At 44.3% G+C, this 23782-nt stretch overlaps 1 protein-coding gene across 13 annotated transcripts in view; it reads right to left on the bottom strand.

Moving 5' to 3' along the window:
* Positions 1-23782, bottom strand: part of AOPEP (aminopeptidase O (putative)) — a 344124-nt gene that overhangs the window by 119284 nt on the left and 201058 nt on the right. For all 13 annotated transcript variants that reach the window (XR_012495672.1, XR_012495671.1, XR_012495670.1 and 10 more), the window contains exons 7-8: positions 22636-22742; positions 451-553 (exon numbers count right to left, since the gene is read on the bottom strand). Coding sequence is in view for 9 of the 13 variants with exons in the window: in XM_074330243.1 (XP_074186344.1) it covers positions 451-553; positions 22636-22742 (210 nt within the window). In the remaining 4 variants the exon portion in view is untranslated. The remainder of the gene's footprint in view (positions 1-450; positions 554-22635; positions 22743-23782) is intronic.

The following is a 23782-nucleotide window of genomic DNA, read 5'->3' as shown; positions in this document are numbered from 1 at the left end:
TTTCGACAACAACTCATGGCTCTTGCATCACAACAGCTCACACGGCACTGTCTGTGAGGGAGTTTTTAGCCAATGAACAAATAATTGTATCGGAACACACTCCCTACTCCCCTGATCTGGCCCCCAATGACTTCTTTCTTTACCCGAAAATAAAGGAAATATTGAAAGGAAGACAGCTTAATGACATTCAGGACATCAACGGTAATACGACGACAGCTCTGATGGCCATTCCAGAAAAAGGGTTCCAAAATTGCTTTGAAGGGTGGAGTAGGCACTGGCGTCAGTGCAGTTTCCCAAGGGAAGCGCTTTGAAGGTGACCGTAGTGATATTCAGCAATGAGGTATGTAGCACTTTTTCTAGGATGAGTTCGCGAACATAACTGTCAGACCTCGTATAACCTGAAAAATGCCACACCCTAATAATGGGCTTCTGCCATTTAGATGCCCTTACCTTTAAGTAATGAACCTGCATGAAGACCTTCTCTGGATTGAGCCCATGTTTGATGACAGATGATCCTGAGTCGCTCACGAAGCCAGTTTTCTCCTTATTGGGTCTAAAATGATGCAGTGAAATTTTCTTTAAGTATAGCACATTCTTAACTAATTAGACCATATCATCTCAGTTCTTATTTTCAGAGTTGCTCAATAACGTCTTAATTCTATTCACTAGTACCAGGTATGATTTAAAACAGTTTACATTATAAATTCATATACTGAACAAGGAGGGATTTATATTTGGGTTGGCAACCTGAGATTGGCTATTGGCGATATTTTACATCATTTTATCCAAGACTACAGCTTGCCAGGCCCTCAAGGAATCTAAGCTCCAATATGAATTATTTAAGAACCTATGTGCTTGTCTTTTGACGGGAATGATGGACTGGAAATGCAATGGAAAATGTAGCTTTAGTTGGAAGAGTAAAGAACATATCTTTTTCCCCGAAATTTGAAAGCTCCAATGTTATCCACTTCTCTTGATTGCATTTAGAAGTAAGGCTCCTTTAAGAAATATTTGTACTCTGAAGCCATTTTAGAATCACAAAAACAAAAGTCATAGAAGCCTATGTTTTTAGAATGGGTGGGGACATTCGTAACCACATACTTCAACCTCCTCATTCCACAAACGAGGGAAATGGGGGCACACAGGAATTAAGTCTGCATCGGAGGTCTCACGGCTTGTTTTGATCTGTGGTGACATTAGGGCTGAAACCAACGTCTCCTTATTACCTATCAGAGCTTTTTCCATGATGCTCTATGGTTTTAAATATTTTTTTTAAAAAATTCCTGTAAAAAATATAGTTGTGTTAGAGTGAAGCTTCAACAACTAGCTAACATCAAAATATGTGACAAAATATTTGCACCTTTCAGCTGTTCTAAAACTAGTCACTTATTGGACAAACACTGAAGAGCATGTGTTGGGGTGAGTGGAAGGCAAGGGCCCACGAGAGGACTGGCACACCAGAGAGGCCAGTGGGCACTGTAAAGGCAGAGTGGTGCAGTACAGGGGCCATGGCCTTCGGAATCCAAAAAACCTAGCGTTGAATCCCAACCCTACTTCTTACACCAGTTACTGACTAGCAGGTTAGTGAAATTCTCTACTCCTCAATTTATTCACTTGCAAAATGGGAGTAACGCTACCTATATCCCTAGGTCCTGTGGGGAATAACTGAAATAATACGTGCAAAATCCCTAGTAGCAAGGGCTAGGGACACAGAAATTACTCAATAAACTTAACCCTTTTGCCGCGACGGTCAGATATATCCAAATGAATATTTCCATCCGCTGAGTACGGATGGGAACTTCCAGAAAGGAAGTTTAGGAAAGCAGATGTACATTTTTCTATATTTTTGTGTTTTTCAAGAATGAATAATAGGAAATTTTTACACATAAAATAATGTCATTTATATACAAAGCAGCTCAAATTGTTATTATTAATATTACATGCATAAAAGTCAAAACATCAACTTTTTGGTTTTTTGTAGATTTCTGACACATTTTGAAAAAAAACTTGAAATCAATACAGCGAAAGAGTTAATAAAATATTCTAATATTGTTAGTAATAAATATTGCTGAATTCAAGGTTGGTCATCGGATGTTAGAGACAATGTATATAGGTTGTTCTCTCACTTAATCCCATATGTTCGCAGACATAACATGTAAGGATGTTGGACATAAATGGAAGTGCCTAAGGATGACCCAGCTGCCAAATCAGTCCCTTGGCAGGGTGCTCTAGTGGCCAAGCAAAGATTAAGTCTCTGCCAAATACTCCAGTACATTATCCCAGCAGACACAAGGACTGGAACCAGCAGATACCTAAAGGAAAGATGACGGCACGCCACTAGGGCAAACTGCATAGTTTTCATTTTTCTACTTGATCCCAGACTTACCTACATGACTATACTTGCAGAAATAACTAGTTCCTTTCATCTTCATTTTAAGACTCCATTGAAAAGCATCAGCTTTATTCCTGTTCTCAAGTTTGTCCTGGGGTTGAGTGTTTTTATAAAGAAAACCACACTGGCTTTGATAGAGAAAGCCTACCACCCACAGCCTTGCAGGGAGGAAGGCTTCTCAGAGTCAGCCTGAATTCAAACCAGCTTTCCCAGCCCTTGGAGAGACAGAGTTGCTGTGTGTTTCTTAAGCCCTTGAGCTCTGAATTAGACTAGAAGTGTGTGTGTGTGTGTGTGTGTGTGTGCAGGGGGGAACCTGGAACACCAACATAAATCTCTGCACTGAGGGCTCACTTCCGGGCTCAAGTTCCTAATGATGCTTTTAGTCGGTGCTTTTTTCCTTTGCCTAAAATGTCCTTCCAGAAAGCATCCCTCGTATAGTCTCCTCTTCCACTCTCTCCAAATGAAGAAATGTTCAAGAAAATTCTTTTATGCTGACAGCATCCAAGGCAAACGTACAAGTCCCCAAGATATTCCTTTTAAAGTAGATGTGGTGCTGGAGGGAGCAGTGCCCAGGCAAACTTTGCAAGAAATCAAAGGGACAGTTTTTATGAGGAAAAGACACTCCATGAGTGGAAAACGGCTGACTTCCATTTCTGTGCTACTCTGGTTCTCATAATGCCACTTATGTCAGGTCTGTACAGAGAGACAATGAACACAGAGAAAGCGGGAAACAGGATGAACTACTACATGTCAGAACACAGGACTCTCACAGGTGAGTGAAAGAAGTCACGACAATGAAGAGTACAGTAGTCCCTCCTGTATCCACGGTTTCAGATACCTTCAGTCAATCTAGGTCCAAAATATTAAATGGCAAATTCCAGAAATATACAATCTATAAGTTTTAAATTGCACACTGTTCTGAGCAGCGTCATGAAATCTCATGCCTTCCCACTCTGCCTGGCCTGGGGCGTGAATCATCCCCTAGTTCAGAGTATCTACATTGTTGTGCGCTCCCTGCTTCTTAGTCATTAAGCAGCCCTCTCAGTGATTAGATTGGCTGTTGTGGTATCACAGTGCTTGTGTTCAAGTCACCCTTATTTCACTTCATAACGGCCCAACATGCAAGAGTAGTTAGTGGTGGCGGCAATTTGGATATGCCTGAGAGAAGCCGTAAAGTACTTCCTATTAGTGAAAAGGATGTATGTATAGGAAAAAACATGGTATATATAGGGCTTGGTACTATCTGTGGTTTCAGGCATCCACTGGGGGTCTTGGAACACATTCCCCACAGATGGGGGGGCTACAGTACATACAAATGTATGATTCCATTTAGACGGAGTCAAAGAACAGGCAAAACAGGGCTATGGGGATGGAGATCAGAATGGTTACCTTTGGGAGGGAGTATTGACAGAGTGGGGAAAACCAGGAAGGTTTCTGGGACGCTGGGAATGTTCCATATATTGATCTGAGCAGTGCTTTCATGAGGATAAATAGTAAAAATCTATCGAGCCATCTAGAAACACCTTATCTGTACTTCAGTGGGTCTGAACACCTACTGATCTGCTGCAGCCCAGACGGGCCACCTGTGGGTATTCTCCATCTCACACTCCTTGGTACAAGGTATGTTCATCTATAAACTCACTACTGTAGCGCTTGAGCCAGGGACCAGGCATCCCAGGCATGAGGCAGAAAGGGATTCATCAGCATTCAACATCCCTGTCTGCATATCAGTTGCAGCTGCCGCCCATCACTGGAGGGTCCAGTCCAGGAGCAGGGCCTCACTTACCCGCAATAATGAGGAAAGTTAAAAACTACCTTTGTGTACACACTTGCACCACGGTACTGATCTGAGCCACAGATGCACAAGTGTGACCCACAGGGGAAGCAACATAACACACTGGTTAAAAATTTGGGCGTGAATCTTGACTCTTAAGTGCCACGTTATCTTGAGTGAATCATACCCCCTGAAACCAAGTTTCTTTGTCTGTAAAAAGGGGACCAGGATGGTGACCATGGCACCTTGTTAGGTTGTCGTAGCACCTAAGAGGGCTTAGCCAGAGTCCCTGCTGGCACTTAGCACATAACGTAAATGTGCTATTATCACCATAATGAATTCTGATTGGGGTTCAGAGAGTGCCAGCTCTTCTCTGACAGGCAGAGACGTTAAAAAGGCATCACCCTATAGTTATGTTATATATGATGTTATCACCGGGGAAAGCTGAGTGAAGGGAACGCAAGAACTCTGTCTGCTATTTCTGGTAACTTCTTATAACTGAACTTATTCTAAAATAAAGTGTATTTGTTGTTGTTGTTTTTTTAACGATGTGGCACATACATGTAGCCTTATGCTTTCCATTTGCGAGACCCCTGATTTTGAATGTAAACCCTTCAGGGATTGGTCTTTAAGCCTGCTCCATGCCATATTATTCTCAGGAAACAAAAAGAAACCACACATTTCAGGTGTTGCTAGGTCTGGGAATGTTCCTTACCCATACACCCATAGTGTATACCACTCTGTTACTAAAGAAATTACTAAGAAATTACTAAAATTCTGCATGAAAGCTGGAGGCGGAATAACTGACAAGTACAGGAATTTTACTTCCTCCATTTGTTTTTGCAACTATTTTTCTATCTAAAAACGTGTGCACAGTGATCAGTGGCCAGTGATTTGCCTTTGGACAGGGCTCCCAAAGAGAACCGGGCAGAAGGTGCACACCTTTAACTAATGAAGTTGTGGCGAAGCTACTGGTATTTGGCAAGTTTGACCGGTTCTGTGCTTTTCCCGGGGAATTTAGCAGCTATCCCGCATAAAGGTTTTTCCCCATCATGGACCATTACCCTGTAGCAGACAGAGCAGGATATTACTGTGGTGCTGAAAAAGGCAATTGCTAAAATGACTGAAGACAAAAGGAGGCATCTCTCCAAGGAGCCAGGGTGAAGTGAAGAAGGTATATTCTGTCCTTTGATGGTGAAAAGAGCCAGTGGTCGGTACCTACAGTGGCGAGGCCAGCCGCTGAGGAGGGTATAAGGAAAGAAACCACGGTTAGCAGAACTGTGGAAAACATGAGCCAACTCTGCAAATTTTGATAAGCAAGGTAGGAAAATAACAGATGAAACTTAGGAAAACAGGAAGTAATGAGCATCAATAGAAAACCAAAATAGCCGTGAGGTTTGAATGGCCATAAATCAGAAATTCCTCTCTAAGAAACAAAATCCCAAACAGAGAAAACAAGGAACAGATTAATACAATGGTCTGAGCAATACAACACCACATTCAACATAGCAAGAGATAATATGGACACATTTTCAAAGTCGACAAAGAAGAAAATGGAGAGCAAAGACACCAATATGACCACGCAGGAGGTTCCTGATAAAGTAGATTTTCAAAGGACATGTTCAAAAGATGAAAGGGGGGATGCTGGAGAAAGAAAAAGAAAAAAGCTAAATGCAAGAGCCAGGAATCTGTAAAATTGTCACCAGGAAGGCAAAAATTCAGAACGACCTGATATTAATGGAAAATGCCCAGGACAACAAAAAGAGTTTTCGAAGTCTGGAGCATAAGAAAGACCAGGTGTTGGAAGGTGACAGAATGAATAGAACTAGTTGATTCCTACTTTGCTCCAACTTTTGGGCCAAGGAGAAAGAGTTCCAAACTGTGCATGGTAGGATAAGCATTGCTACATGGGAACTGAGGTTTCATATGTGGGACTGATGCTCAGCACAGGTGGGGAGGCCTCCTTCATCCTTGAAAGGAACCCTGGCTCCAGGCCCAGATGCAATCACGGACCTCTGGGGGGATCAAGCCATGGAGACTGGGAAAGGGGCTGGTGGAGACAGACAGATGCCATCCTGATTTGTAACAGGAAAAGGGGGTTAGAGGAGGGGAGGCAAAACTCGTGACTTGGTTATAGAACAGATAGTTTGTGAGCACTTAGAAAAGAAGATGAGGAGCGCGGGATCTCAAGGGCCACTTCTCAACATTCACTGTGGGCGTCAGGCACCCCGACTTCTATGACAGCTGGCAGAATGGATGTGGTGGTGAATGTATGCTGCTTGTTCCGTGGCTTTATAGGAGGTTAAAAAACAGAACACCAAGGCTATGCATTCATTACTTGCTACAATTAGGAGGGACTCCTCAGGGCTGTACCCAGGGAATGGTGATTTATTGGCTTAATAGATTTGCATAAGGGCCAAAGTCAGGAGTCTAACTGGTTGATTGACAGACAGCATCCACCTTTAAGACAAGAAACCACAGGCTAGAATGAGGATCCAACAAAACAATAGTTAATAAGGACAAAGAGGTTTTTTAAGTTAAGCATCTGCTTGTGAAAAAGATTTAGAATATTAAACTGTCTGTAAACTCAATGTGCTGCAAGAGATGACTAATGTGGCTTCCAAGACAATAAACATGGTGGTGGGGGGCAGGATGGGAGCAGTGAGGCTGTAGTGGGATGCACTGCTGGGGAGAGGCCAGACAGAGTGGGGAGCTGCGGTTCGGAACGGGGCCCGGGAGCCAGACTTACCTACGCTTTCATCCCAGCTCTGCCACTTACTAGCTGTGGGAACATGGCCAGCTGCTTACCATCTCCATGCATCTGTTTCCTCATCTACCAAATGGGAAGGCAGATGCCACTAGTACCTCTCTCACAGCGCCATTTTGAGGATTAAAGGAGATAACATATCTTGAGTGCTTAGCCCGGTGTTTGGCACACAGGAAGCACTCAATGGATGTTGCTAAGGAGAAAACAATGTAGGAGTGGGAATGGTAAGACTGGCATGAGAAGGTGTGTGATCTGGGATTAACAAAGGAGCACGGTGCAGACGGGAGTGCATCCCACTGGATTACTGCTCGTCTTTTCCCATCTGGATTATCTAGATCAAGGGGGGCAATCACAGTCCCTCTGCATTCTTCACAAGCATAACCTCAGAGTACTATTTTCTATTCACATGTCACATATGGAGAAGGCCACTGTTCACGAAGAGAACAACAAAGGACCAGCGTTCTCCTAACCTGCTATACGTATGACAGATTTACCAAGACCTGTGACCTAGTGAGCAGGCAAGGAGAGAAGATGGTCTCCAGACATGTGGATGGTTTGGGTGAGAAGAGGTGAATCCTGTGCGACTCTGGAGGCCAGGCAGCCCTTGGCGGGAGGCAGCTTCTGCCCCGAGCTAAGGAAACCATTCTAGGACGGGCTGTTCCCACACGGATGCTGCTGCTTGTTGGAGCAATGAGACGTGGATCTTGGAAGCAGGCAGGCAGAAGCTGGGTGGCTATCTGTCAGGAGTATGGGGGCTTAAGCAAAATCACACTTAAGGCCCTTTCTGATCCTAGTATTCTATGATTTTACGAGACAGAATAACCTGGGATATGTTTAAGCTACAGTATTGAGAAGGAAGACATTATTTTGCAGAGGGGAGTCAATAGGTTTGCTATGTAGCCTTGGCCTTGCTAAATCAGCATCAAGGGCGATTTTGATTTAAAAACAAACAAAAAACAAAACAAAAACGTAAATGAATGAGAGGAAGCTTAACTGAATTTTACTCAGCCACATATATTTGGGGACAGATTTAGCTTAAGAGTGCAGGAGCCAATACAAGGCTTTCATTATACTTTTACAGGGGTTGTGTTCTGGGGGAAAGTGTGGGGCAAAGAGAGGTGCATGTACAATACACCTGAACTGGTATCCTCATTAGCCAGTTTAGAAGGCGCCTCCCACCTAGTCAGGGCTAAGGTGATCATAAAAAACACAGTCTGCCAGTCCGCTACACATTCAGAACACAGGAATAGAGAGAACCTGAAAATTACAGGAAGCAAACGTAGAAAGGATAAAAATGGAAAACTTTCTTGTACTGCGCCAAAAAAACCCCGAAAACAAACAAAAAAACCCCATGACTTGATCCCAGAAAGAGGCAAATGAGACAAACACCAGTTTCATTTTACAAGGGAGGCGAGAAGCACGTTTTGAACAGCATGTGTGGTGCTGTGTGCTGAGATATGGGAAGGCTCGTCTCATCTTATGACTCAAGGAGGAGCAGATGGTCTGTGGGAGCTTGGGAAGGACTTTCCCTTCTGGGTGGAGGGTGGCAGGGGGTGCAGGGCTTGCCTGGATTTGAAGCCCAACATACACCAAGATGTAAAACAGGACGAGTAGTTGGGAGAGCAGCTCCCTTCTCAGTCTTGTGGGCAACTGTGTACTAGTTAGGTCTTATTATTTAATATTCTGTGCACTAACAGTAAGTGTAAGACCATTCACCACAGCACTGCTTGTGAATGCAAAAAACAGGAAATCACTGAAATTACCAAAAAGTCCAATGGTTAACAAGTGGTTAGACAGTTAGTTATGAAATATTCTGCAGCAATTGAAAAAAAAAAAAAAGACCTACATGTGTTGATAACAGAATAGTCAGGATTGTATCAAGAGAAAAATGGAAGGTATAGGTGAAAAATGGAATGAGGTGAAACACACACACACACACTTATGTATATATACTTGTACTTGTGGGGTGCTTTCTTGGGAGGGAACCATCTCTTTGTGGGGTTGTTACACCACAGACACTACGGAGATGCCTCCCTGGCATCGGGACTAACAATGACCCCTTAGGTCTCATCCAATGCCCTGAGGACACCAGTTGCCTCCTGCCATAATTTCTTCTTCCATCTCTCCTTCAGGCAATTGCTGGTCAACCCCCCTACGGCTACGGTGAGGTTATGAGATATTATAGAACATCAGTGATTTCCATCAGTTCCTTTCATTCTTAAAAAATTAAGATATAATTCATACCATAAAATTCACCATTTAAAAACATTTACAATTCAGTGGTTTTTAGTATATTCACAAGGTTATGCAACCATTACCAGTACCTAATTCCAGAACACTTTCATCACCCCAAAAAGAAACCCCATACCTACTGGCTGTCACTTTCCATTTTCCCTTCTCTCTCCTCAGCCCCTGACAACCATGAATCTACTTTCTGTCTCTGTGGATTTGCCTATTCTGAATTTTTGAGATAAAAGAAATCATGCAATATGTGGCCTTTTGTGTCTGGCTTCTTTCACTTAGCATAATGTTTTCAAGATTTGTCCATTTTTGTAGTACACATCAGTATTTCATTCCTTTTGTGGCTAACTAATATTCCATTGCATAGATATAAAACATTTTATTTATCCATTTATCTGTTGATAGACATTAGTTTTCACTTTTTAGCTATTAAGAATAATGTTTCTAGAATAGGAAAACACTAACTCACAAAGATGTATGTACTCTTATGTTGCCTGCAGCATTATTTACAATAGCAAAGATATGGAAATAACCTAAGTGTACACTGACAGATGAATGGATAAACAAGATGTGGTATATATGTGTATATATACATACATACAATAGAATATTACTCATCCATAAAAAAGATGAAATACTGCCATTTGTGACAACATGGGTGGATGTTGAGGGTATTTTGCTAAGTGAAATAAGTCAGATGGAAAAGGATAAAAACCATATGATTTCATTCATATGTGGAATATAAAACAAAAAAGTAACAAATGAAACAAAACAGTAACAAACTCAGATACAGACAACAGAATGGTGGGGGTAAGGGGTGGGGGGAGAGTGAAATGGGTAAAGGGGGTCAAATATATGCTAACAGAAGAAAACTAGACTTTTGATGGAGAGCATGCAATAGAGTATATAGATATCAAATTAGAATGTTGTACATGTCAAAATTATGTAATATACTAACTAATGTTAGTTACCTCAATAAAAATTAATTTAAAAAAGAAAGAAAAAACAATGCTTCTATGAACAGTTGAGTACATGTTTTTGCGTGGCCTTATGTTTTCACTTCTCTTGGATATATCCCTAGGAGTGGAGTTGCTGGGTTGTATGGTAACTCTATGTTTAGCCTTCTGAGGACCTTCCAGATTACTTTCCAAAGAAGCTGTACCATTTTGCATTCCCACCAACAGTGTATGAGGATTCTAATTTCTCCAAATCCTGATTAACACTTGTTCTAGCTGTCTTTTTCATTATAGTTATCCTAGTAGGTATGAAGTGATACCTCACTGAGGTTTTCATTTGCATTTCCCTAATGGCTAATAATGTCAAGCATCTTTTTATGTGCTTATTGTGGATTTCTTTGGAGAAATGTATATATTCTTTGGAGAAATGTTTATTTAGATCCTTTGCCCATTTTTAAACTTGGTTATTTGTCTTTTTATTGTTGAACTATATGCTGAAGTCTTACTTCATTATATATCCTAGATACAAGTCCCTCAGATAGATTTCCTCCCATTCTGTGGGTTGTATTTTCACTTTCTTGATGGAGTCCTTTGAAATACAAAAGTTTTGGTGAAGTCCAACTTACTGGTTTTCCCTTTGCTTGCTTGCACTTTAGGTGTCACATCTAAGACACTGCTGCCTAATCCAAGATCATGACAATTTACACCTACGGTTTTTTTCCTAATAGTTCAATAGTTTTAGCTCCTACATTTAGGTCTTTGATCCGTGTTGAGCTAATTTTTGTTTGTGGTATGAAGCACAGGGTCTAACTTCATTCTTCTACGTGTGGATATCCAGCTGTCCCATGATCATTTGTTGAAAAGACTATTCTTTCCCCCATTGAATGGTCCTGGCACCCTTGTCAAACTGATCATAAATGGAAGGGTTTGTTTCTAGACTTTCAATTTTATCCCACTGATCTATATTTTTGTCCTTATGCCAGTATCACGCTGTCTTGATTACTGTAGCTTTCTAGTAAGTAGTGAAATTGAGAAGTGTGTGAGTCCTCAACCTTTGTTATTCTTCTTCAAGATTGTTTTGGCTATTCTAGGTCCCTTGAATTTCTGTATGAATTTTAGGATCAGCTTGTTTATTTCTGCAAAACAAAAAAAGTCAGCTGAAATTTTGACAGGGCTTACAGTGGAGCCATAGATCAGTTTAAGAAGCATTGCCATTTTAACAATCTTAAGTCTTCCAATTCATGAATATAAGATGTCTTGCCATTTATTTAATTCTTTAATTTCTTTCAACAATGTTCTGCAGTTTCCAGTATATGTGTTGCACTTCCTTTGTTGAATGTATCCCTCAGCATTTTATCATTTTTTGATGTTATTATAAATGAATTTTTCTTAATTTCATTTTCAGATTATTTGTAACTAATGTATAGAAACACAACTGACTTTTGTTTATTGATGTTGTATCCTGCAACCTTACTGAATTGTTTACTAGTTCTAATAGTTTATTGGGTGTGTGGGGGGTGGGCAGGATTCCTTAGGATTTTCTATATATATGATCATGTCATCTGGAAAAAGAGATTTACGTCTTCCCTTCCAACCCAGATGCCTTTTACTTCACTTTCTTGCCTAATTGCCTTGGCTAGAACCTCCAGTACAATGTTGAACAGAAGTACACTCCCCTTTTTTTATTCTTTCTCTCTTCAACCACAGACTTGAAATGGGATGTAGCCCCTATAAAACTGGATTATACCGTGTTAGTAGGATATCCTTTTTTCACGTCCTTGCAGCAGGTCCCGACAAATACTTGTCACAGTTTCTGTCAGCTATTCTAGGTCAAAACCACTGGCCAAAACACAAACTATGTGAGGGGTGTGGGGGTAAGCAAATACTTTGTAGAACAAAGTCAATTTAGGGTTACATAAGAAAGCACTCACTGCATGAGAGTTTTTCTGAGTGGGAAACTAACACAAAATAGCCAAGAATGTAATGTACATAGTGCTAGGACTGGCTGAGTACATGAGATATCCTTAGAGGATAGGCAAAATGAGAGGGAACTATTATAGATTTGTTTAAGTATATCAATTATTTTTTAGGGAACTATTTCATAGGCAAATAGCACTACAGGGAATCAGTGCCACACAGGGCAGTAACACAAAAAAAGTATGCATATACACTTATAAAACTTATTTTCTGCAGGATTCACAAGAAAACGCTAGCAGTGATGTTCTTAGGGTGAGGACTACGGTGGTGGAGGTGGAATTTTATACCTTTCTAAACTGTTTGAAGTTTCCTGTTATGTACTTTTATTTTTTTTAAAAATCATGGTTAACTAGGTAGTGATTATAAACTGCTTTATTTCTTAACTTAAATTTTTCTATATTAAAAAAAGCAACCCCTACTAAATCTTATTGCAAAATTGAAACACCCTGTACAGTAAGTATGTAATTAGGGGCCTATCGAGAATTCTATCCCTCCCTTAGAAATACCTGAGTGATGAGTAACCAGGGAACGGTCTAGAAAAATGAACAGGGAGGGTTATTTGAGTTCAGTTATTCAGGACATGTCTGTCATCTTTGCTGAGTAAAAGAAGTAAGAGCTGAGGGTGTCCCTCTGACAGGAAACAGGAACTGAGTGGGCAGCTCAGGGGGGTGGAGCTGGCGTTGGAAACAGGAAAGGGCAGAGTCTGTTTCTGGCTGGCTGAGAGCCCTACAGTTTTTCCGAAAATGCTGGCACAGGTATAGCACCCTCCTGTCACGAAAGCGGAGAAACGGTGTACACAGCTAGCTGGCTAGTGTGTGTGGTTCAAATAAAGAAACCCGGACAGAGAGAATGGGGTGGGGGGGATCCCAGGCCTGAGAGACAGAGGGTGGAGGGCGGGAATTCCAAGAGACAGATGTAGAGACTTTAGAAACTGCCCAGGCCAGTGCTGGTGCTGGGAGCTCGGGTAAGAGCGCCAAAGCCCATAGAGGCAAGAACACTTTCTTCTCAGGGCTGTGGTCAGATTCTGCACAGAAGCTAGAGAAGCTTTACAGAGCAGAGCCAGAGGGGACAGCAGGGTGGACGTCTGTAGAGATTAGACCACAAGTATGGAGGGTATGAGGAGCCTATGTTTCTTAGAAACATTGCTGATTTAATTCTTTCCTCAAGCTATCCGTTTGAACATCTTTGTTTAACTTTCAATTTTTATTTCAGTTTGTTTTTGCTTTTAATCTCATCCTTTTCATTTGTAACCACGCATTCTTGTACCTTTTTAAAAAACGTAATCTCAATTTCTTAGTAAAATTTACTTTTTGAACACGTCAGCCCAAGTTTGTCAGGAGGAAAGGTAGGTGTTTGCAGGCCCTGGTTGGTAAAGAGCCAGGAATAGGACGCCCTTTGTAGTCACCAGGGGAGAGTGGCAGCAGTGACAAGGTAGCTGGCCAAGCTCAGAGCTTTGGGGAGAGAAGGGGACGAGGCAGCGTGAAGAAACTATAAGCTGGGAGGGAAACTGGGCTGGCTAGAGGGGCTGCGTTCTTGTGTCCTCTGTCACTTCTATGGTAAACATTTACCAGGCGCCAGAGGGACTAGATGATAGTAGCTAATGTGTGTTGAGGATTTAGTATAGATTGAATAGGGAACTGACAATATTCAGCCATCTTAGTTGCACCAAATGGCAATATCCTGTGATTCAAACTAAAACAAGCGTTCTAAAGGATTTGCATATATTCATCACATGGATTCCTCACACTCACTTTTAAGGCAGAAACTATTTTATAGAGGAGACTAAAGCTCAGTGTGGTTGTGTAACTCTCTCAAGGTCACAGAGTGTCGAGTGGAGTCAGAAGTGGACTTGAGTCCAGGCAGTTGGGCTTCTAGGGTTATTCTTACAAAGCCTATACTACTCCCCTGGGCTGAGACTGAAGACTGAGACGCTCTGGAGGGAGCTCAGGCCTGCATCCTCAGACGAGTTCTCCAAAATGAGGCAGGATCGACCAGGCCTCAGCCTGGGATTGCTGCGTTTCACTCTGTTCAAAGTCATGACACATTTCACAAAGCCCACATATCCAACCAGCTCCTTCAGTGGGTCAGTCCTTATCTGCAGTCTGGAATAGCTTTATGTCACATCATTAGAAGACTCCTCTGAAGATGTATGGACATTTCAGTCAGTTTTGAATAGCCCCAAATGAGCAACTCACTTAGAGCCTCAGGCCAACCAAGAAGTGGATTCTAGGCTCTTCTAAACTCAGGCCTGGGTTCCTGAGACAGCCACCTAATCCCGTCTGACATTCAGACTCTGTCCCTCTGATCAGGTGTCATCTCAAAGTCTGGGTCATCTTCCCAGAACTCCATTTTTATTATGTCATTCTTGGAACTGAAAATAGCTCCCCATTGCCGGGATAGTCACATGCAAACCCTTAAATTTGGCATCTAAGGAACTCCATTACTTAGTCTCACTGGTTCTTAATGGCTATCCTCCCCAGCAAACTCATTCTTATTTAATGCCCATTTCCACCATCACATCACTGTTTACCCTGCCAGGCTTTGCTCATTGAGTTTCCTTCCCTCCACCTCCTTACCAGTCTCAGTGCTGTCCTTTCTTATTGTCGCAGCTCGAGCCTCGTGCCTTCCCAAGGACCCCTCCTAAACTAAACCTACCAGTGGTAAACTCTCAGTTCTTAGAACTCTGAGGACTTGTCTACCTACCAGTATCCTGTCACCACTATTTCAACTCTCCAAATGATAGAGAGAACCACAGGGACAGAGATCATGTTGTCGACCACATTCATCTCTTCAGCGTTTATTAAGTACCCACTCGGTGCCCAGCACTGTGGTCCACAGCACTAAAGCAGACATAGTCCCCAGGTTCAAGAGGCTGATGGGTCAGAAGAGAGATGGACTAAGTCAGAACATATAAAATTGCTGTTTTTGTAGGTTAAAAATTGGTTAAAAATTGGCAAGTTAATAATGGCCCATTCTAAAGATAATTATCAAATAATGTAGTATGATCAGGGATAGAGACACAAGCAGAGCATTTAGGGGGTACAGAAGTGGGTCACCAGCTTATCTTTTCGGGGTAAGGCCTGAGACTTTAGGAAAGCAGGGGTGAGAATTTGGAGTCATGCAACAAGGGAAAGATACGCTAAATAAAGCTAACATGAAAATAGGCAAGGCAGTAAGAAAGAACAGGCAGACAGTAGGTGTTATGGGCTGAATTATATCTCTCCAAAATTTTTATGTTGCAGTCCTCAACCCAATACTTCAGAATGTGACTACGTTTGCAGATAGGGCCTTTAAAGAGGTAATTAACTTAAAATGAGTCCTGGGGTGAGCCTTATAAGAGGAGATTAGGACATATAAAGAGACACCAGTAATGCAGGCACACAGAGAACAGACCACGTGTAGACACAGCATGAAGGAGAACATCTGCAAGCCAAGGAGAGAGGCCTCAGAAGAAACCAAACCTGCTGACATCTTGACATTGGACTTTTAGCCTCTAGAACTACAAAATAATAATAATTTCTGTTGTTTAAGCCACATACCTGTCTATCTGTGGTATTTTTGTTATGGCAGCCATGGCAATCTAATGCTGTAGGGTTCTATGAACTGCTTGGAGTGGCTAGAGGGGAAAGGAAAGAATGACAAGAGAAGAAACTGCAAAAACAGATAGGAGTGATGGTGTGTGGGTCCTTGACTGCTCTATTGGAGCTGGAGTTGAGGGGACAGGAACTTTCGGAAGGTTTTAAGCAAGGGGGTGGGAGAATCACAAGGTGTTTTAAGTAGAGCTCCCCCATGGAAGTGAGGAAGATGGATTTGATAGGGCAAGTCCAGAGGCAGAAAAAACAATTAGGAGGCTGTTGGATTGGTGGCCACAGCCATTATGTTCTAAACAGAGAGACAGTAGTGTTAGGGGTTGAGAACTGAGAAATACTTACAAGATGAATTCATAGTGACGGTTTAACTCCTCCCAGGGTAGGGGAGAAGGAGAGGGAGAAGCTGGAAGACACCCAGGCTTCTACCCATGAGGTCAACACTAGAAGAGGTGAGCAGATGGGGTGGAGAGAGGGGATTACCAGTGTGAGAAGCCTGTAGGGCAGCCAGGAAGAGACGATGTCAAACGAGCAGGTAAGCATTCAGATCTGATGTTTGTGAGAGAGCTGGGCTGCGCTGGCCGGGAGACTTGGGCGCCCCCGGCACAGGCGGGAGGTGTGGCCAGCAGCACCCAGGCCCCACTCGTATCTCATGGGACTTTCACCATCTGTGTGCACATCAGCTCTTGGCATGTTGTCTGTAACTCTTTGTCAGATGTGGCCCTCAGGTTCCCTGGGGCTGTCTTACCTGTGAACACAAAAGCTGGAAGTACTGGGAATGGACATCTCACAGGCAACGGCAACAGGCGCAGGGGTCCCATACTCTGGGGCCCTTGTTCCTGATGGGACAATTCTGAGGATGACCCACACTGCCTCCAGAGCAATCCTGTGTGACCTGACTTGGTATCATGGCACCCCAGTGTGGTCTCCTTCCTTCCTGCTCACCTCTACTTCCCCTTCTGTCTTCCCCTCCTGGGAATACTTCCTAATAATCTCTTTCACATGAATCTTATCTGAGGGTCTGATTCTGGGGAACCTCACCTAAGACAAGGGGTATGAATGAGACCATTCCAGGAGGATATACAGTGAGGAAGACAGCCCCCTCGGGACACCAGCTCCGGAGAGGCAGGCAGTCGAAAAGCAGACTGAGAAGGAAATGGAGGAAGGGACAGCACAGGGGACAAGGAGAACCAGAAGAGGGGTTGCTATGACAGCCAGGTAACAGAAACTCCCAGAAAGCAAGAGCTATTGATGGCATCAAACAAAGCAGAGGAGTTGAATAAGATAGGACTTGAAACATGTTTACAGAACCTGGTGATGACAGACTCATGGCCTCGTCCCTGGCCCAAAGTGATGCGTGTCATTCTCCCTGGGTGTGTGGGTCCTGCCCTCCCTTCTTCCTCATGGACAAAGGGTTTTCAATATACATGTTCTAAATATACCTGTGTTCTAGGATCTGTGTCAAGGCACACTTATTTCTAGTTCCACCTCTGGAATTAGAATTGTATCTTGAACTGGATGAAGACTGATAGGTTGGGTCTCAGGCATCTGAGAGGTGGAGGGGAGGCTCATGTGTGTATAGAACCGAAGGGACAACAGGCTGATGGCCTCAGTTTTCCCTGTGGGGCAGGAAGCAAAAGAAGGAAGGGAAAGTAAGGAAAGTCTGGAACAAACACCAAAGGCCATAGAAAAGGGAGCCATCCAAGAAAGAGTGAAAAGATTTATTCAGGGCAGTGGAGAAGGAGGTCAGAACGCTGGGGAGCTCTCAGACCCCAGGTTGGAGTAGCAGCAAAGAAGACTGAACCTCTGCACTGGGAGTGGAGAGGTGTGTGTGTGTGTGTGTGTGTGTGGGGGGGGTAGCAGCAAGGGACTTTTGAAGGTGGGGAGCTTCTCCCTGAGGCAGACTTGTGGCTGCGAATGGATGTGTTCCCACACGTGGGTGGGAAAAGATTGTTATGTTCTTTAAGGATTAGAAATAAAAATTTTGAGAAAAATTTTAGAGGTGAAAACTTCATGCATATTAAAGAAGGTTTACACAAGGGCTTTTAATTTGAAAAGTCTTCCTGTTTTAAATGGAATACACAGTACTTAGACCTGGCGCAAACTCACAGAACTCGTGTCACGCATATTTCATTTTGGCTATGGACAGAGTTGCACACAGGGTTTCTTCCCTATTATTATGGGATGTCCTTGTGACCAAGGGGTGAGACATTCATAAGGAAGGTAGGAAAAGAGGTCCTCGTTTCTCTAGAATTGTATCGCCTGGGAGGCAGCAGCTACAAGAAAGCCACATCAGACTCTGGGCTTGTCAGAGTCTCATCAATGTGATATATTTTAATGTTTTTCTCGGCACAAGCCTGACTTTAACAATGACTTCAGAAAAAAAGAAGTGTGATAATAAATCACAAACAATAAAAACCAGCAGAGATTTCTTGTGACCCCGCCTCTGCAGCTCCCACATCCCACCAGCCTGTCAGAGTATCTAAACGCACGCAGAGAGAAGATGCCAGAATCTGGCTGTGCCCTAGAGACAAAGGCCCCAGAGCCTTTCAGAAGCCCCCCGGCATCTTCCTTGGCAGCAGTCAGGACTGCTACACTGGTCAAGACGGAAGTTTTTAGGGCGGGGGGGTTGGAGGGACAACAGGACAAAGTGAAGACATGGCGGCCAGGAAGGGCATAGGAGGCCAGTGTGGTCAGGCTCGGCCCGGTGCACAGCTCTGCCCAGGGCTGGCGGAGAGGTGAGGGAGAGCCTGCAGAGAGCCACGGAGGTCTCACCTATGGGAAAGCCATCTTTAATAATTAACAAATGACAAAAGGCACAGGGTCAGTAATGTGACCCCTAGCATTCTGGAACTATGAGCAAAGCGCCACACCTCAACAGCCTGCAGCCACATTACAGGCTCCCCAGACAAGGATGGTGAGGAGGCTAGCAGAACGTGAAAAACTGTAACTATTGTATCCAAAGGAAACTTAAAACCAGGTTGTCGATCTAAGACGCATTTGATGAGAGCCATGATTCAGCACTGGATGTGGGGAAGGTACAAGTGGAAAACAGTTTTTATAAATTAATGAAATCCGCAAGTCAGAGCCCAACAAAATTTTAGTTTTTCTCTTCGCAGTTTGTTAATACTCCAGTATGCATAACCAACACAACGTTGAACTTTCTTTTTCCCCAATACCTATTGAAAAAAAAAATCAGACACACGCTCTCATTTGTACAAAGTCAAAGATGCTTGATCCAGAACCCTTCTTTTACCCCAACCTTCATGTCCTTTCTCAGTTCAAGATACAGGGAGTATTTCTGTTTTAATGCAACTAAATGAGACATCCAGCTCTTTGAAGGTGGGAGATGGTGCAGAGAAAGGAGCATAGTTTCAAGCCCCACACTGCTGTTTATCAGCTGTGTGATGTCAGACACCATATTCAGTCCTTCTGAGCCCTGAGTCACCTCAGTGAAAATCTGAAATAGCCAGCAGGGGAGGTGGGGAAGGACTGGCCAATGAAGTATACAGAAGGAAATCCAGGAGAGTGTGGCACATAGAAGCCAAGAGAAAACAGTGTTTTTAGGAGGGAGTGGTCAACCATGTTGAAAGCCACTGTAAAGATGGGTTAGAGAAGTATCAGTTGTACCTGACAACCTGGAGAAAGGATCAAGGCACAAACCGAGACTGCTAAAATCTTAGATTGCTGTATTATTATTACTATTATTATATTAATTTTTTTTAAAGGCAGGCTCTTTTCTTTTTTTAACTTTTTTTTCCCAAATCTTATTTTAAGTGTATTTTTCCAGGACCCATCAACTCCAAGTCAAGTAGTTGTTTCAATCTAGTTGTGGAGGGTGCAGCTCACAGTGGCCCATGTGGGGATCGAACTAGCAACCTTGTCATTAAGAGCATTGCGCTCTAGCCAACTGAGCTAAGTGGCCACCCCACATCACTGTATTATTTGAAGAGACTTCTTTCCTGAGGTCTTATTGCATATTAATACAAAACAAAATCTGAGAACAAATTTTTACAACCCTGGTTCTTCCTTTCACTTTCCGTAATTTCTAGGTTCTCTGTGCCCATTTAAGGGAGAATACTAAGAGATGGGAGTAAACTACACCTAGACCATATAATTCGGGGCAGGCTCAGAAACATTTCCTCTTCATTGTAAGCGCATCTGATAACAATGTTTTCCGGAATAATGTGCACCAAGTCTTCGAAGTGCAGTCATTTCATGGTTAGCCCTAATTTAGGCAAATATAATTTCAGGATACTAAGACAAAGAAAAACAAATGCCATAATAAGTCTTCTAGCACAGAGGTCTAAAAATAGTGGATTCTTTCTCCTGGCTCCATACACGAAGGAAAAGCTCTAGGCCACCAAAAGCTGGGCTGACAAAGCTTCGTGGAGGCCAAAGACAAGGCTCCCCTCCGCTGCGTACTGACTTCCCGGGGTAAAGGCGGACTGCTTATGAGCGGGAAGCACATTTCATCACCTAATGTTAATTGGAATGTCCTTCCCCCCACTAAAGTTCTGTGTCATGCAGAGCTGGAGGCATCAGAGGGACTTAGAGACTTGGAGATGGAGAAATTGAGTTTTGAGAGATGACAGGATTGGCAGTTATACAGTCATCCCTAAGCACGCGCCTGCGTCAGCCACCCTAAAACAAACCTCTCTGACCTTCATCTGCTTCCCTTCTGAGCACAACTTCCCACACCAAGTCCGCACTCACTGTCTCTACTTCCTGACTGCCCATCCACTCTTCCACCCACTTTAATCTGGCTTCCTTCTCAAGCACTCAGGAATAAATGCACACATGTCAAGGTCACATCTTTATGTGGTCCAACCCAAAGGTCCCTTTCCTCCCTCCCTTTTAAACACCCTCAGGAGCATCCAACACCACACTCCCACCTTCCTGACTTTCTTCCCTGGCTTCCAGGAACCCCTAGTGTCTGGATTTCCTCTACACTGATTTCCCCATCTCCTCTGCTGGCCCCTCAACTTCCTCCCAACCTCTTCTCTCACTTTCCTCTCTTCCTGGTGATTTCAATGTACTCAGAATTTTAAGTATTTATGGGCCAAATGTTCCAATCTCACCAATGAGCTTCTGACTTGTAGACCCTACTGAGCTCTCAATTTTTAATAGCTATTTGGCATCTCAAACTTAGTCCATGCAAAACTGGAATCTTTATTTTTCTCTCCCAAGCTTGCTCCTCTAAAAGTCTGTGCCATCTCACCAAATGGCATCACCATCTATCTACCCAGCTGCTCAAGTCAAAAGCCTAGAAATAATTCTGGACACTCATTTCCCTCTTTTCCACATTCAATGAACCAAAGAACTCAGTTCCACTGCCAAAACATGTCTCAAATAGATGTGCTTCTTGAGTGTGTCACTGCCACCACCAGGACCTCTTTCATGGACGACCAAAATGTTCTAACCCTTCTCCTCACTTTCCGTGTGCTGCCTGTGGTCCATCCCATACCACAGCCAGAGCAACACCCTAAAACTACCAGACAAATCATGAGCATTCTCTGCCTCTGCTAGAGGCCCTGGGCGCCTTCCACTGCATGTGGAAGAAGGCTGCAGGACCTGGCTCCTGCCTCTCTCCCTGCCCTTCTGGCTACACTACCCTCTTCTCTGTCCCTGTGCAACTGCGAGCCAAGGTCTTTCCTGCCTGGGGGCCTTCGTGCTCCTCAGAGGGAGGCATTCCCCAACCTCCTCACTATAAACCACCATGTTCCCTTCGTGCCCCTGCTCACCACCTGCAACTAGCTGTACACAAACCAGGGTCCCCGCTAAGTGGAAGCTTCGCGAGAGCAGGGCCCCTGCCCACAGCGGTCGTGGGTGTGGCCATCCCACTAGCTGAGTGAATAGAGATGCTCGATGAGTGACACTGGGTGGGGACGCAGCGCTCTGGGCTCTGGCTCTCCTGAACAATGGATGAGTCAGCACTGATGGCAGCAGCTAGTGTGAGAGCGAGTGGCCTGCTTCTCTGTGGGAAGCACGGCCACCTCGTGCTGCCATGCTGCACAAAAGCACCAGCCGGCCTCTGGAGTCAGGCTGGGCTCAGCAGTTCCCTGACTTGGACCTCAGTGGGCAGTAACTGCAGAGTGCAGGTGTTTACTTAAAAACAGAGACAACACAGAACCGTTTTAGGCAGGCTTCTGCCCAGGAGGTGGACGGGCCTTCAGGGTTGCCATCTAAAGTGGAGATGATTCCTGATGGCTGCCTTCCCACCTGTCTGATTGCTGATTCCAAACACTTGGCTCTAGTCAAGAGGTGGCAGGCAGGATGAAAGCTTCTGTTGCCATAGCAACCACAGTGCTCCTGGGGCCTAGGCTCCAGGTTTCAGATAAACAACTATTCAGAGAAGTGAAGAAAACGAGCAAAGCAGAAGAGGGACAAAAATGGAAAAATGGCGAGAAGTAACCCGACAAGTGCTGCAAGACACTCTGAAAACAAAAGGAAGGAGCTGGGACTAGAATCCTCCCACAGGATGGCCTCCTGGGGGGACTTACTGGAACAAAAGGCCCCATTGACACAAACATCTGTTACTACTAAACACTTAGGAATCAATATTTTCCTAAAGGTTTTTCTTCCCCCTTTGGCTTTAAAGGGTTACTGTCTGCCAGGCTACCAAACCCAACCTTCTCCCAGTCCGAAGCCACCACATGGAGTGACTAGTAGAACTTCAAAGGAAGAATTTGGTATGGGAAATGGCCTTGTGCTAGTTGTTTTCCTGAATAGAGACACCAGGAAAATGTCAGAAGGCAAATCCAAACCCACACCCTGAAAGACTTAAAACATAACAATCACATCCCTGGAAGATGAGTAATCGAGTCCAATTTAATTTCAAAAGGAAACAGCATATTTAATACAGGGCCTGGGTGTGTGGAGCAGGGAAGGAGGAGTGGGTGAGAGAGCAGCCCAGGTAAAGGGGTCGCATGGCACTTTACCTCAACACCTGCATCTCCTCCGGGGAGCTCCGCACCTCGTCCTGGAGGCGACGCCAGCGCAGGCAAGCCCGCAGCTCCTGCTGCTCCCGGGCCTCGTGGGGGGCCAGCTGCTTGGGCCACAGACACACAAACACACGTGCACAAAACACAGTCACTGTTGTCCTCGTGCAAGGTCAGAGCCCCCCGGTGGAGCAGCTGGCTTTGTTTCAGGGACGATGGCGCAGACAGCCTCCCCGCAGCACCCTGTGCCCCTCAGAAAAGTCAGGGGCCAGAGGGGCCTCAGGTCCTCCAACAAAGAACCAGCTGCTCGCTCTCCTGCTGCCTGTTTGGGAGGAGCCCCCTGGTCCCAGAATCTCCCCCTACCCGGCCCTGGAGAGAACAGGCTTCCCTGGGGGGCCATTTTCACGGTGGTTCCATCCAGCCCTTTCCTGCTTTGTCTTTCTGCACAGGGTGGGGAAGGTCCTTCCACTTACCTCCCATTTTCCCAGCCCTCAGTTTTGTTAAGGGCTGTTTACAGTGGAGCCTGTTAATACAGCCCAGATGATTCTGTTTGCATCTAACCAGAAACAGTGCACTGCCTGGGCTCGCTCTGCATGAAGGGGAAGGCCACTGCACCCTGCCCTACCTGACACAATCAGCCATTGTCACTGTATGTGCCCACCAGGTCCTATGGCTATAGTCTCGTTAAGGGAGGGCAGCAGAAAATCCACGGGGAGGGAAATGTCAGTATCTAGAGGCATTTCTGGAAATGGAAGGTCTCTAGTAGTTCATTCAACAGATATTTACTGAGTCTCTGCGAGGCCCTGGGGACATATGGACTCATGGAGTCTGGGGTGGGGGTGGGTGGGTAATAAGAACACTAACATCAGAGCGTAATGATGAAGGTGAAGGAAGAACCCGGGTGTCCCCTGGCCAACCAGGGTGGTCAGAAGGCTTTCCTGAGAAGGTGGGAGGGCCTGAGCTGGTCGCCAGGGAAAGCCGGAGTCAGCCAGGGGAGGAGGAATTTCAGAAGATGGAAATCACGTGCAAGGTTCGTGAAACCTGGAAAAAGCATGAAGTGTTTCGAGAACGGCAAGGGAAGTGGTCAGGTGAGGAGCAGGCTGCCACTGGAGAGGGCCAGAGGGGAAAAGAGGCCAGCAAAGGCCAA

The sequence above is a fragment of the Rhinolophus sinicus genome, linkage group LG04 (genome assembly GCF_036562045.2).
Source record: "Rhinolophus sinicus isolate RSC01 linkage group LG04, ASM3656204v1, whole genome shotgun sequence".
NCBI classification, from domain to species: domain Eukaryota; kingdom Metazoa; phylum Chordata; class Mammalia; order Chiroptera; family Rhinolophidae; genus Rhinolophus; species Rhinolophus sinicus.
The sequence above is the reverse complement of the archived record's forward strand: the minus strand, read 5'-3'. Positions and strand labels throughout refer to the sequence as shown.